Source organism: Hyperolius riggenbachi, chromosome 9 (genome assembly GCF_040937935.1).
Source record: "Hyperolius riggenbachi isolate aHypRig1 chromosome 9, aHypRig1.pri, whole genome shotgun sequence".
NCBI classification, from domain to species: domain Eukaryota; kingdom Metazoa; phylum Chordata; class Amphibia; order Anura; family Hyperoliidae; genus Hyperolius; species Hyperolius riggenbachi.
The window spans coordinates 186,178,686-186,194,974 of NC_090654.1; the positions used below are offsets into that span (position 1 = coordinate 186,178,686).

The following is a 16,289-nucleotide window of genomic DNA, read 5'->3' on the forward strand; positions in this document are numbered from 1 at the left end:
AACTGTTCCCTCTCCTCCCACGGCAAATGAGTCCCGGAATAGGTGTGTGGAATTCATGAGCGCAGTGCAATGTTTTCTGTTGTTTGGCAAATGAGTTCAGGTTGCCAGAGTTCTGTCACAAACAAGAGAATTATTCATCATACTTTTCCAGCAATAACGCAAGGCCATAACCTTAGTAAAAAATAGCACTAGATTGATGAGACGCAATTATTCCTTGAGATGGAGTTTTTATTCCATTTGCTGGAGATTTCTTTCCTATCGGCTTTGAGAATTGGCAGTGTAAGCGTAGAACTTTAAAGGGCACCTAGCACTAAAAACTATTCTTCACATAAATCAAGAGGGTGCATGTCGTGTCAGGATTATCAGAACACATTCAAACTCCTCTCCAGTTAAAAAAAATATTATTAGCTCCTCAAGTGCTTTTCCCCAAGAACTTAAAGAGGCACCATAATATACATATAGTGGTATGTATCACATTATTAATGAATGTTGTAAATTGTTATAGTTAGGTTACATGCAGTAAAGTCTCTCTTTAACCACTAATTGGCGTGAACACAGCGGCAGCCCCAGGATCGCTCCACAGCGATTTGCCTGAACGGCTTTCTATGGGGCTAGCAGGAGATTGCGCGTGCCGATGCATGCGCATCTCTGCTTGGAAGGCGGAGTGGAGCTCCGCCTTCAGTCTCCCAGTGGTAATTGCCGCTCGGAAACTGTTAGAGGGCAAAACCGCCATCTAATTAAGCTGTACAGAGCTGCGATCTAAGGCAGCGCTGTACTGGGGACAGCTGTGTGACACGGCTGTCCCCCTGGGGGACACAGGAGCAATCCGCTGTAATAGGCTGACTCTGGGATAGAGGGAGGGGAGAAAACAAAAAAATTTAAAAAATAAGAACATTTAATAAAAAATAATAAAATAAATATTTATAAAAAATAAAGAAACAACCCTGGGGGCGATCTGACGCCACCAACAGAAAGCTCTGTTGGTGGGGAGAAAAGGGAGGGGGGGGGGGGGGTCACTTGTGTGCTGAGTTGTGCAGCCCTGCAGCGAGCCCTTAAAGCTGCAGTGGCCAAATTAGGGAAAAATGGCCTGGTCTTTAGCGGGGTTTACCACCGCGGTCCTCAAGTGGTTAAGTGTCAAGTTTTTGGAAATAGAATATAAGTAAACAAATGTCCAGATTAAAAAGCATCATTTCATGACCCCCACTGTCAGAGCTGGATCATCCATAAGGCAACCCTAGGTAGTTGCCTAGGGCCTGGAGAAAGTCTAGGGGCCTAGTGGATCCTTCTCCCCCACCAAATCTTACTAACAAAGCCAGGTGACCATTAGCGGTGTGCAAAAACTGCTGTCTTGCCTAGGGCCCCATTTCACCTTAATCCTTTTCTGCCCACTGTGTCCAGGCAAGCTGGTTTTAGCACCCTCTAGGAGCTTACCATGGGAGCCTTCATTATTTTTCTTATTATTATTATCAATATCAATTAGTATTTATATAGCACCAACCTCTTCTGCAATGCTGTACAGAGTATATTGTCTTGTAATGTAACTGTCCCTCAGAGGGGCTCACTAGCTAATCCTTACCACAGTCATATGTCTGTGTATGTATTAGTTTATGAATTGTAGTCTAGGGCCTATGTAGGGGAAAGCCAATTAACTTATCTATATATCTTTGGGATATGTGAGGAAACGGGAATGCCCGGAGGAACCCCACACAGACACGGGGAGACCATATAAACTCCATGTAGATAGCGTCCTGGCTGGGATACGAACCAGGGACCCAGTGCTGCAAGGTGAGAGTGCTGACTTCTACCATGTTTCCCTGAAAACAATGTATTATACTTATTTTTGCTTCAAAAGATGCTAGGGCTTATTTTCAGAGGATGTCTTATTTTGGGGGGAAACACTGGTAGTTTTCCTATACAAAATGTATATACTGCATGCCATGCTAAAACACAAGCGGCATGCACAGAGCTTGTGGTTTGCAGATATTGGCTCTCACTTACAATAAACTGACTCTGCTGATCATGTGGGTAAGAGTCTATTTCTGTCAGGCTCCCCAGAGCTATGATAGGATAAGCTGTGTGTCCTGGGAAAAGGTGAAGAGGTGAAGTGTTGCTGATGCTTATCACGACAGATCAGGAGGGCTGGCTCCAACAATAACACAAAGTTGCCTGACACATATATAGGACTGTAGAACTCACATTATACTGTTGCTCTCCTGTATCCAACGTGACTTGCTGGCAGGGCCGGGCCGAGGCATAGGATGGTGAGGCTCCAGCCTCAGGGTGCAGTGTAGGAGGGGGCGCACAATTCATTCAGCTGTCATTCCTAATTGTGTATGAAGCAGAAAGAAATAAGAAAAGGGGATACATAGCAGTGACTGCAAGCCAGATAACTAGATATTAAGGTGTTGGGGAGGTTGTGGGCCCTGTGGCCCTCTTAGTCTAATAGCAATCAGTGTGTGACAGCTGGGGTGGGAGGGATGGAGGGGCGCACTTTGCTGTCTCAGCCTTGGGTGCTGGAGGACCTTGTCCCTGCTCTGCTTGCTGGTGTCATGTGGGCTGCTGCTAGGGCTTACATTTGGGGGATGTCTTATATTTAAAGCATGCTAGAAATTCCTGCTAGGGCTTATTCTCAGGGGATGTCTTACTTTAGGGGAAACACAGTATGCTACCGTGCTGCCCTGGGAGCCCCTATATCCATGCCTCAGTCCAATTTGTTTTGTGCCACCGTGCTGCCCTGGGAGCCCCTTTATCCATGCCTCAGTCCAATTTGTTCCTCTCTGATTGTCACCACAGGTTATGTGATCATATTGTTCAACCTGGGGATTTAAGTATTTACATCAATTAGTGCTTGTAATATACAGTAGCAACATTGTTGTCATGGGAAGACTGTTATCCTGAACCCCAAGAAATAGCTTGAAAATTGATGGGGGTGAAATTTGAAACATCCCTGCACTACATTGTGAGCCTTATTAACTAAGCTGAAGATCTGTAAGTTTGATGCTTCAGTTTATTCCACCATAGCGATGGACCACCAGATGAGATGCAGCCAGGTGAGATGCCATCACATCCAACCCAAGTGGTAATGTGGGAGGAAAGTGCAATTTACCCCAATAATTTACCCCACAGGCCAAGCCGATTATTAAAACCAAACAAAGCCCCCCACCCCCTCTTCTCCCCCAACACAATAATTACCATTTCCAGACAATTCCAGGCACCCATATTACCTGTACGCTCCAAGGCCATCCCTGTAATGGAGGCAGTATTCCGCTACAACTCCTCCACTGTTATTTTGCTGGTAATTCGCTAGTTTATCATGGGGGCATATGGCGGCACAAAAATTCCTGGGCAGCAACTGCTATTCACTATGTAGTGAACAGGGAGGCTGGCCAGTATCATTGTTTAAATCCTTTTTAGGGAATATCTTTATAAAGAATAAAAGCCTTGCTGAGAATCCCCTATGAAGAGATGGACTAGTCCAAAACCTGTCATTTCTGTCAGATTCCTACTACCTACTGTAAGTGACAGCAACATAGGCAGTGGCGTAGCTAAGGAGCTGTGGGCCCCGATGCAAGTTTTACAATGGGGCCCCCCCAAGCACTCTATACATAACAATTGATACAGCGCACCAAAACCTGCCATTGGCAACTACAGTGTCAGAGGTGCAAGAAGGGGATGGGGAACAGTTTGTTAATGATTACCACTATTCAAAGTATCTATAGAAGTGATAATTATGAGCACAGGACCAATAGATAGCTAATACTGAAGTTGAGGAAGGGCACTTCGGGGCCCCTCTGGCCCAAGGGCCCCGATGCGGTCGCTACCTCTGCAACTCCTATTGCTACGCCTCTGAACATAGGAGAAAAGTAATTGATGGCTCATTTTACTCTGGAAGAAACATACTTATTTGTCTATGTTTGCACATATTTTAAATTGTACTATTCTTCGCCATAGTGCCCCTTTAATTGTCTTTTTATCACCATTTTTATTGCAACACACTGTTTTATGCAGTATAATATTGTTCAACTAATGCTCAAGAAGGGTTGCAAGTAATCAGGAAGCGTTGGGAAGCCTGTAGAAATTAGTAGCAACAATGTTCAAGGTTTGAGCGGATCGCTCAGGAACAGCCGTATCAGTCTGACGACAGAGCGTACACACGCCGGACTGTCGCTGGCACGCCCACCCAGCGGGAGGCAACGACGGACCCGTCGTTGCCTAAAGTCCGGCGTGTGTACGGACCTTTAACAGGTGGTGTGCTATCAGTTTGGATTTAAACACCTCCAGGGAAGGAGCTGTCCTGGAAAAGTATATTACATAGTCCAACAGGGTGGTTGCTGCATAACAATAAACTCTGGTTCCTTAGGTTTTGAGGTCAGAGCGAGGCTAACCATCAATTCTCCTAGATAAAGAGTTCAGAATGAGTTAGGTATATGGACCAATGATAAAAAAAAACTACCTGTGTACAGTATATATATATTGCATCCGGTATGCAGAGCCTCATATTTTAAGAATCTTGAGTTTGTATTTTTACTTTGCAGCTGTGCTTTGAGTTAGTTAAAGGGAACCTGAAGGTAGAGAGGAGTGTGGAAATGTAAGCTCATTTGTGATGTACTTGACTTCGAAAAGAAACTCACTTTTAGACTTTTTAATGTTGATGCTATACCTGTTCCTTTCCTGGACTAAGGGCTATGCAGTGCTGAAGTTTTCTACTGCAGCAGAGGAGGACAAATAGGGAACAGAGGACAAACTGGGTGCAGAGAAGGACACATGGGGGACAGAAAAGGACACATGGGGGACACAGGAAGACACATGGGGGACACAATAATGGGAAAGAACATCTACAAGATGCTCCTGGACCATGGACGCACCAGGTTTAGTATATTTTTTCTCCTAGTTTTTGCTCTCTAAACGCTTACAGTCCGGAGCATCTTATATGCCAAAAATACGGTAAATGGGAATAACGTGTAATTCGTATCTTTAAAGGGACTCCGAGCAGTGCAGAAACTATGGAAAGATGCACATCATTTTAAAGCTCTCATTCTACTCTTTCCAATTATATATAAACCGCCACCCTACGCCTTTTAGTTTTCGCTATTTTCGCGATTGAAATTGCCGCGGCCGCGATTTCGATCGCGAAAATAGAGAAAACTAAAAGGCGTAGGGCAACGATTTAGGTGTCGTCAGAAAGAGGAGAAAGAGAGCTTTAAAATGATATCCATCAAGCCATAGTTGTATTGTATTACACAGGGCGACTTTTTGTCAAAGTCAGCAGCTGCATTCAGCAGAATGGAGCTGCTGACACTGGGGAAAGTGTCGTCCTGTGTAATACAATATAACTATGGCTTGATGGATATCATTTTAAAGCTCTCTTTCTCCTCTTTCTGACGACTTATAAATCGTTGCCCTACACCTTTTAGTTTTCTCTATTTTCGCGATCGAAATCGCGGCCGCGGCAATTTCAATCGTGAAAATAGCGAAAACTAAAAGACGTAGGGTGGTGGTTTATATATCATTGGAAAGAGGAGAAAGAGAGCTTTAAAATGATATGCATCTTTCCATAGTTTCTGCACTGCTCGGAGTCCCTTTAAAGAAACTTCATTTTCCCCAGTCAGCTGTTTATTTGCGTTAATCTGTTAGATAAGGAGAGAGAGAGAGAGAGAAGCAGTTATCTCAAAAAACAATGCTTTAAGTGTACCCAAAGCAACACAATGAGATAAACAGGTGTATGTAGGGGGCAAAACATATTAATAACCAGGCTGTTTAACTTGTTTTAGGTTGCTGCCTGAGACCTCATTCACACCTAAAATCGAAAAAGCAAGTGTTTTGTGTTTTTTTGTGCGCTTTTTTCCCCCTCTCAGCACTCCACTGCGCGCTGCGTTTTAGGTAAAAGCACTTTTCTAAGTGCTTTTCCAGAGCGGTTTTGTAATTCACTTGATGCAAGTCAGGAAGTGAACTCTTTGACCAGGAAAAGATTAAATACAATGTATTTATGCTTAAAAACGCTCACGCAATCGCTGCACAAAGCGATTTTGTGAGCGTTTTGTGTTTTTCCTATACCTTCCATTATAGCAAAAACGCCCCAAAAATGGTGCAGGCACCCCTTGCCGACCGCAAATCGGGCGCAACACGCTGATATAAACCTTCAAATAGAGATTCATTGCACAAGCATTTTATGGGCGATATTGAAAATCACCTGCGCTTGAAAAAAGGGCAAAAACGCCCTTAGTTTGAACAAGCCCTGAAAGAGCCCTGAAAGAGTTAATTTTCGGGCATGAAAGTGACAGCTTCTGTCTTGTCGGTACCTTGTCAGGAATATAGTAAAAGTTTTTGTGGCAGAATTCAACTTCTGAGTGCAGGGAGGGATAGGAAAAGGTCAATAGTTCATGTGTTTTCACTCAGGGACACTTAATAGGCTGCCTCTGAGCAGAGAAAATAAAACATTAAATCTACTTTGTAAATGTTTGAATAGAAAATAAAACCATGGCATATCAAAAAAGGCATCTTTAGGAGTAGGAGGATAAATACAATTCTTTATCTCATCAGTTTATTATCACCTGTGGTTCACTTTATTATTGTTAACTCAGCAGAAGGTATTACCGTAAGCTGGCCATACACTATTCAGTTATCACTCAATTTTGTTTTTGATCGTAATTTGACTAAGATCACTATAACAATGAATTATTTCATGATTGAAAGACCTGATTCATCTATTGAAATATCATCGTGAATGTTTGAATCCACTTCAGTGTACCATCAATTAGATGTTCTAAACAAAAATTTTATGGCTACCTTAACCACTTAATGACATGCTGACTTATAAAAACGTCCTGCTAGAGCCTCTTAATGGCTCCAGGACGTTTTTATAAGTCAGACAATGCTGCTGCCGCTGTACGCGTGCACGTGCATTCCCGCAGGTGCTAGTGCGCGCTCCAACGGGTGCATGTGTATTCCCGTGCACGTGAAAATAGTGGAAAAAAAAACACCAAAGAGAAAATACACCTTTATTTCCAAATAATATATTGTCACCATAGTTTGTACTAGGGACATAATTCAAATCTTGTGATAACCAGGACAAATAGGCAGATAAAATGTGTGGGTTTTATGCACAGTAGCAGTGTTTATATTAAAACCATAGGGGATGAAATTGGAGAAAAGGTGTAATTTTTCATTTTTTCCTTGTATTTCCATTTAAAATGCATAGAAAATAAGGTAATTACTAAAAACAGATATCAACCCCATAAAGTCCAATTGGTGGAGAAAAAAACAAAATATATGTCATTTCATTGTGATTAGTATTGATTAAGCTATTGGCAAATGAAAGGGATGAGCACGGAAAGGTGAAAATCGCTCTTGTCCGTTACGGGTAAAAAACGTCTTTGGGTGAAGTGGTTAACACACTTTTCAAAGTTCAAATAAAAACTTGTGCCCTCAGACACAGGAGCTAAAAATCCTGTCTTGTCACTCCGTAAAGGTGCCCATTAACCACGGGCGTTGCTAGGATCCTAAGGCCCGGTTCACATTAGCGGTTGTTTGCCAAACGGACCGGATGACCTGACCGGATCCGGACCGGATCCGGATCGGAACCGTACGGTTCTGATCCGGATCCGATCCGGATCCGGTCAGGTTGCATCAGGTGGCAATCAGGATGCGATCCGGATCCGTTTGGCAAAATATACGTAAAAAAAAAAAAAAATGTTGGGGTCTGGGAGGTCAGCAGAAGGGGGACCTGTGGAATCAGGCCCTCTGCTGTTTAGCACTCACCTCCACCTCCGACATGCTGCCAACATCCTGCCAACACCTCCAGCTCGTGCTGCTCCACTCCAAAATGCTTGCCCATGTGTCCCCAGCCAATATCGCCGCAAAAATCCGCATAGGAAGTGGGGTAGAAGATCCGGATTTCTCAGCCAGTGTGTTGTGCGGCCTCCGGTTCCCATTTGTTTGTATTGGCCGGATGGTGCAGTCCGGCTCCGCCCCGGATACGGCTGCCGGAGGGGCCGGATGAAAAAATAGCGCATGTTGGAACGGAGGCCGGAGTCCGGATCCGGCCCGGATCCGGTCCGGCTCCGGTTCTGCAGAACGGACCCATGTGAACGGATGCATAGGCTTTAATTGCTATGCCGTGCGTCCGTTCCGTCCGTTCTGCAGGCGGTGCGGCTCCGGCACGGCGATTCCGGAGGGCCACCGCAAGTGTGAACCGGGCCTAAGAGATCCGGGACACATTTGGGCAATCCAGCCAAAAATGGGTGGGGCCATGCACCAGAATGTGGGTGTGTTCATAGGAGGAGCCAAATTTGCATGAACATAACAGCTGTCTAAGTAGGCCTGTCCAGCAAAATATTGGATGAAGCCCCACTCCATTAATACAATAAATAAATAAATAAATGCAGCATATCACATAAATACCGTATTTTTTGGACTATAAGACGCTCCTGACCATAAATATATATACTAAACCTGGTGCATCGATGGTGAAGGGGCATCTTGAGAATTATGTCCCCTTTGTACCTCATGCCCCCTTGTACCTCTTGTGCCTACCTGTGTCCTCCTCTGTCCCCCTTGTGTCCTCATATGTCCCCCATGTGTCTGCCTCTGTCTTCCTTGTGTCCTCCTCTATGTCCCTTTGTGTCCCCGTGTCCTCTGTTTGTCCCCATGTGTTCTCCTCTGCATGGGCACAGTACAGGGAGTCCCTGACATTGCAGCGGGTTGGAGGTTCATATTGGCAGACGTTCACAAGTCAGGAACTCACTGCATTTGGAATATAAGACGCAGTGACTTTTCCCTCCACTTTTGAGGGAGAAAAAGTGAGTCTTATAGTCCAAAAAATACAGTAAGCAGTGTCACTTAAACATAACTAGGCAGAGTTACTTGGCTTCTGTGGTGGCTGGTCTGGCTTTCTGCTGGGTGGGCTGGCCTACTGCCAGGTTGTCTGTCGGGCGCCCCCCCCCCCCCCCAGCAATCCATGACCTTCTAGTCGATCCCCTCCCATTGAGGCACCACATCTCCCAGCATGCCCCCATAAAATAACCACAGCTCCCTGCATGCGTCCATAAAGGCACCATAGCACCCAGTATGCCCACATAGAGGCACCACAGCATCCAGCATACCCTTGATTGATGGACCACATCTTCCAGCAAACCCGCCATTGAGGCACCACACGTCCCAGCATGCCCCCATAGAGGCTCTACATCTCTGCCTGGGGGACATCCAGGGCACCCCAGAATAGATCCGTGGCACGTGCTACTGATCTTTGGGGCTAGCGACGCCCCTGCTATTGACTATATTGAATCCTAAAAGAACATTCAGGGCCAATGGATTGGAGAATGATAACCAATCTGATCAGACTGAAAATTCCCGCTAATCTCCAAATTGCCGGCAGGGCTAGCGCAGTACTAACTAAATGGCAGTGATCTCACTGCCGCGATTGCCACCGATCGTGGGCAATTCACGATTAGCGTCAATTGCAAATTGCGCTACATGTAGCTATTTACGACGATTCTAGTGTGATCACGATTAGAATGCTAAAAAGTGTTAATCGCGATCGCACAAAAATCGCAAGAACATTCAGTGATTTTACCACGTTAAAACGCAAGGAGCTAGTGTTTTGCGACTACCAGTGTGAATGGGCCCTAAAACTTCTTCTGCCTAGCTCATATAGCCCCGCAGTTTTTGTTATGTGTTTTTGTTCTTGGAACTTGGACAATTTTTTCCCTGGAGTGCGACCCGCACAATTGAAGATCAGAAAATGGGGATGGGACTTTCTCACCTACCGTTATACTGTGGTTGCTGGTTTTGCAAACTACCTTTCTGAGACCTTTTATTACTCTCTACTATTTCAAGGCATCATCCTGATATACTACACCATAAGGGTTTCTCTGTGTTTTTTCTTTTGTATTCACTAGAAGGGCTTTGGACTTCTTTGGTCACCATACACTACTAGACTGAGCATTCGTAGACGATCAGCACCATTAACAGCACAAGATCTGATTGATCACATGGTCAATCGTGTGGGAGATTGTTATTGGGCATCTTTATTCAGATTAGAAACAAAAGAGAGATATTTAGTACTGAATCAGGACAACCAATATAATTATGGGTATAAGTTTATGTTTAATGTATCCTGGATTTCTGTTCTGAAAGTTAAAACCAGGAAATAAAAGCTTTGAATGAAATTGTTTACGTTTGAAAGCTGCTGTGCAATGTAAACCTCTGTCGGCATATCTCGTTTGACTAAGCTAGGCAGGGAGCAGTTAAAGTAACCTGTTCCAGGCAGCTTCTTCTCTTCCTCCACTGGCGGCTCTGAACTTCCGGCAGCTTGTCTGGGTGCTGATCACAATTGATCACATGATATGACGTAATCGGGATCCAGTAGACTGTGTAAGCATTGCAGCGACACCCAGTGGTGGAAGAAGGGTGATGGAAGAAATGATAGAGACTCTTCCATCACCCCTCTTCCACCACTAGGTGGCGATTTAATGCTGACACCTGGATCCCGATCACCTGTCATGTCATATCATGTGATCAGAATCCGGGAAGAACATGTCAGGGGTTACTTCGATACCGCGGTGGAGGAAGAAGAAGCCGATCCAGCCGTGCGGACAGGTAACTATAAAAGCTCCCTGCCGCCGAATGTGAAAACCTTGCCGAGCCTGCCAGAATGGGGAAGGCATGCTTGCTCGGTGGCAGGTAAAATTCGACCCTGCAGCCTAATAAAGTTTTACTTTATTTGGCTGCTAAAGGGTTAATAAATCGGGAGTATTGTATACTAGGCTGCCTGGTCATCATAATTTGTTTATCCAAAATAGACTCTACCCTAGCCATGGTGTGCAAATACACAGATTGGTACTACCACATTAGGTATGTATCTCCTATGTCTTTATGAGGATGAAAGGCGTACATGCAAAAAGGACATCGGGAAAAAAGGGCGCCTGGTGTAAACTTTAATCTGAAATATTGTATATAAAAAAATGATCCTCTATAATAAAACCCCTTTGTCTCTGCGTCCCTTCCCTGCACTTCCTGTGTGTGTGTGTCCCGTGTTTTGCGCTACTGCGCATGTGCAGGGAGGGACGCAGGGACTGAGGAGAGCTGAGTGAGGACTGGGCCAGAAGGTGCAGCGGGCACGCGCGTGCATGTGCGGTGACTGTGCGGCGGTGACTGTGCGGCGGTGGCTGCGGTCACGGGAGGATGAGAGGGAAGAAAGGGAAGGGGAGGAGAGGGAGGCGGGGTTTAAACACAGATCTAGAGCCCATTTTTAAACGGGCTTAGGTCTACTAGTATATTAATATTTTGTTTACAATAATGTTTTACTAATTCAAATAATTAAATAATGTATATGAAATTTTGTATTGGTAAAACGCTATTCTCTGTAATTATAGACGGAAACTTACAATAACGTTTGTATATTAACAATGATGATTATAGTTATTATGATTTAAAACTGATTTTACATAAACGATGCTTAACCCTTTCAGGTCCGGCCGCCTAACCCCCTTAACCTCCCTGGCGGTGCATTTCTGTCAGGAATTATGAGTCAAAAGCGGTACATTTTTTCTAGAATTTTCAGCCTCCAATTCTTAAGTCATAATTTACCAAAATATGACAGAATAAAAGCCTGGTAGACATTCTGCATATAAATAAAAGACTAGAACACACATTTTGTGAATTAATAAAATTTATTAAGACACTTAAAAACTTTGAAACTGTACAAATAAGAGAGTAGTCAAAATCAGGGCAGAGGTCGGTGCAGGTGGCAGGCAGAAAGTAGTCAGGGCAAAAATCCGTAACAGTATGGCAGGAGCTCTTAGGTCAGAAGCAGTTGGGAACCAAATGGCTATATTGTTACTAACCTGTGCTTTCAAATAAGCTTTTCTGCCATCTCTGCCATGGCAGTCAGGTGACACAGGGGAGAGATCAAATTACAACTTGTGATTAGAGACAAATGAGGCTAAACTCTCTCTATATACACATGTACATACATGTACATACATGTACATACATGTACGTACGTACGTACATACATACATACATGTACATACATACACGTATATGCACGTATGTACATGTATGAACATACATGTATGTGTATGCATGTATGACCAAGCATATGCATACATGTACCTATATGTGTGTGTGTATATATATATATATATATATATACATATATATATATATATATATATATATATATATATATATATACACACATATACATACATATATATATATATATATATATATATATATATATATATATATATATATATATATATATATATATATATATATACAGTATGCAGACACACAGGGACACAGGGCGCTCTTTTCTTTACAATAGTTTTGGACCTGAACATCGTCAGGTCCATTGTACAACTTAGGCCCGCCCTGCCGCGTGACATCACCACGCCCTCGCCGCAGCGGCGCACTGATTGGCCGCCGGGTCCCCGGAAGAATAGAGGGGACTTGGGGATCCCGGCGGCCGAAACAATTGAAAAGGAGGTGAGAGGGGAGAAACCTCAGGTAAACACATCAGGAGCCAGATTCTCGACAGCCCGACCTGAGCACGGGCTTACCGCTACGCACATACAAATCACAGCCCGTGCTCAGGTCCGGCTTCCCGCCAGGGAGGCTACGGACTGGGCACTTTTTTCATGAGGGGGGCGCGTTTGGGGGATCAGGCAGCCGGATCCTGTTGCTGGGCTTGCTGAGCTGTGTCCCCCTGTGTGGCCAGGTGTCCCCCCTTTCACTCACCTTCAAGGCTCCAACGTTGAGCCACTGCGGACACCACCGCTCTCTTCGACATCCCTGCTCGTACTGACGCTAAGTCCCAGGTCGCGGCTTGATGACATCATCAAGCCGTGGCCCTGGACTTACATCACAACGAGCAGAGATGCCGGCAAGAGCAGTGGGGAGCGCCGATCGTCGTGAGAACGGCAGGGAGGTGAGTGGATCCTCTTCTTTCCCCCTACCGCCACAGCTGTCAAATTGATCACTATGATACGCCGGTGCTCGTAGTGATCACGTGATCAGCAGCCATACGCGGTGGCTGTTGATCACTGAGGGGAGATGTCAGCTGTCATATGACAGCTTAATCTCCCCTCCCGGGTGCGCACGATCGGGTCGGGAGCGGAAATGGCGGCCGACGTAGATCCTACGCCACATCAAGCTACAAGAGCCACAAGTGTGGAGTAGGATCTCATAACGGCGGTCCCGAAATGGTTAAAGGGACACTTAAGTCAGAAAAAAAAATGAGTTTTACTCACCTGGGGCTTCCAATAGCCCCCTGCAGCTGTCCGGTGCCCTCGCCGTCTCCCTCCGATCCTCGTGGCCCCGCCGGCAGCCACTTCCTGTTTCGGTGACAGGAGCTGACAGGATGGGGACACGAGTGATTCTTCGCGTTCCTGGCCACGATAGCGCCATCTATGCTGCTATAGCATATATCATATACCATATAGCAGCATAGAGGGTGCTAATGTGTCTAGGAACGTGAAGGAACTCGCGTCCCCAGCCTGTCAACTCCTGTCACCGAAACAGGAAGTGGCTGCCGGCGGGGCCAGGAGGATCGGAGGGAGACGGCGAGGGCACCGGACAGCTGCAGGGGGCTATTGGAAGCCCTAGGTGAGTTTTTGTTTGACTTAAGTGTCCCTTTAAGTACTGTTTGTAAACATTATTCATCAGATTTAGCTATTGCTCGGTTTATCAGATGAATAATAGTGTTTTATACTGTAAGTATTAAAGGGATACTGTAGGGGGTTGGGGGAAAATGAGTTGAAGTTACCCAGGGCTTCTAATGGTCCCCCGCAGGCATCCTGTGCCCACGCAGCCACTCACCGAAGCTCCGGCCCCGCCTCCGGTTCACTTCTGGAATTTCAGACTTTAAAGTCTGAAAACCACTGTGCCTGCATTGCCGTGTCCTCGCTTCCCCTGATGTCACCAGGAGCGCACGGCGCAGGCACAGACCATACTAGGCCTGCACAGTACGCTCCTGGTGCCTTCAGCGGGACCGAGGACAAGGCAACGCAGGCGCAGTGTTTTTCAGACTCTAAAGTCTCAAATTCCAGAAGTGAACCAGAGGCGGAGCTGGAGCATTGGGGAGTGGCTGTGCGGGCACAGGATGTCTGTGGGAGACCATTAGAAGCCCCGAGTAACTTCAACTCATTTTCCCCTGACCACCCTACAGTATCCCTTTAAGTGTGAAAAACAATATATTATGATTTTGTTGTTGCGCAGTTTATTTGGTGGATAATAATGTTTTACAAAGTGTTAATTTAAAAAAAGTATATTACGATTTATGTGTTGTCGGCTTTTTATGTTGAAAATAATGATTTATGAAAAGTCATTATTTCAAAATTACATTACGAATTAGCTAAAAACTATAAATGATATTATTTTCTGTGTAAGTGTTACTGGTCGTCAGCGAAGTTGGGAAACATAAATTATGACGGATGAATTTTGAAAACGTAAATTATCACGGGCGCCCTTTTTTCCTGTTCGGCGCCCATCAAACGATATTTAATATGGGAGTCAAAGGCGGCGCCCTTTTTGTCCACCTGTCTCATACGCCCAAATTTCCTGTCACCGATGAAAGTTCTCTGGAACTCAGCAATTACAGTTTTTTTCCTTTTTGAACTGAATTATTATATCTTATTCCACCTTTATTCCTAAAATAAGTAGAACACTAAGGAGAAGTTAAAGATGTAAGGCATAATCTGTCCGTAGCTGGAAAAGAGGATTTTACTATGAATTATATATTTCTATCTACATTAGCATTTCCGGGCTGATATTTCCTCACTTAATCTGCATTTCTGGCATTAAGAAGATCGTGCCAACTTCTCAAATCCTATTTATTATTTAAACGCTGTGCTCAAGCGTGTTCCTTACCCAATTTACATAACATTTAGAAAAACCAATCGAGTTTTTTCCAGAGGATTGGTATTTTTCATTAAATAAACATGACAGCGATATTTAAATAAACATACAAATAAAAACCTGTCATCTCTATGAAGAGTTCTGCCTCAGGCCTTGAAGCAGCAGGGACAGCCATACTATCCCAGGAAACAAAAACATATTTAAGTAGATAAATACTTGTTCTACTTACACAGCATATGTATTGTACTGTCCACATTTTGATTTAAGTTTTTATATAGCAAAAAAAGAGAAAACTGTTTCAGGCATTTTCCATCTTTACTACCTCTAACGGAAGCCAATCCTGATGTAATTTTCTCCCTTACTCTTTTTTTTTGTCCTAGAAACTGCACATATCTAGCTTGCTTTGTAAACACATATGAGCACAGTATAGATCATATTTCAGCAGATTTTCCCTTCTCAGCCTCTTGTCACACTGAACTGCCCTCAGCCAATCAGTGAAGAGCAGAAATGTAGGAGGGGAGACAACAAGCTTCCTTCTCCTCAGCAATGTACCATATAGAGCCAGGCTGACTGAGAAGATTTATTACAGCAGAAGCAGTTATGATTATATTGGAATACTTGCAATGCAGGGTCAGCTTGTAGACTGCATAATAAACACAGCGCAGTGGGTAAATGGAATGGACTATAGTTCTGATTTAACTAATACACAGGTTGGAGTTTCATCTGTAATATGTAAAGTTTCGTGTTCCATGAGGATAATTTGTGAGCTCTCATCTTCATACTCTGTGTATTTATCGCAGGCTGTATCAGGTGAATTTTGATGCACCTACATGTGATGGGAGGCGGAGGGAAACTCTCTCGCTGAACGGAGACCTTTCATCCCCTGCAGAGTTCTTTGTCACCATCGCTGTCTTCGCTTTCCTCTACTCTCTGGCTGCCACAGTGGTCTACATCTTCTTCCAGAACAAGTACCGGGAAAACAACAGGGGGCCCCTAATTGTAAGTCTTCCAGTTACTGGATAAATTGTGTGTAATGCCACTGTAAAGTACTAAATTCATTGCATAAACTGGATACAGCTGTGTTCTTCTGCAACCTTACAGGAAAATGCCACTTTTGTTAAAACGATTGCTGTGAATACAGAGCGGTGCTGTTCATGCTGTACTGCAGTGAGTAGAACTAAGCTTGGGGCAGGAGATGGGATATACTGTAAGATGAGCTCTGTGCTCAGATATGATCTAATCTGTAGTGGGGCACAGTAGTGGCAAGGTGGCAAATGATTAATATTGGGTAGCTATCAATTGTTTACCACATCTGACAAGTTATAGTGTACCTGAGATTTTTATTTATATATATATATATATATATATATATATATATATATATATATATATATATATATATATATATATATACACAGTATATTTTT

The 16,289-nt window shown here is 44.2% G+C and overlaps 1 protein-coding gene across 2 annotated transcripts in view; it reads left to right on the forward strand.

Annotated features, from left to right (window-relative positions):
* Positions 1–16,289, forward strand: part of SYNPR (synaptoporin) — a 356,819-nt gene that overhangs the window by 287,621 nt on the left and 52,909 nt on the right. For both annotated transcript variants that reach the window (XM_068253787.1, XM_068253788.1), the window contains one exon: positions 15,663–15,861. In XM_068253787.1, coding sequence (XP_068109888.1) covers positions 15,663–15,861 — 199 coding nt within the window. The remainder of the gene's footprint in view (positions 1–15,662; positions 15,862–16,289) is intronic.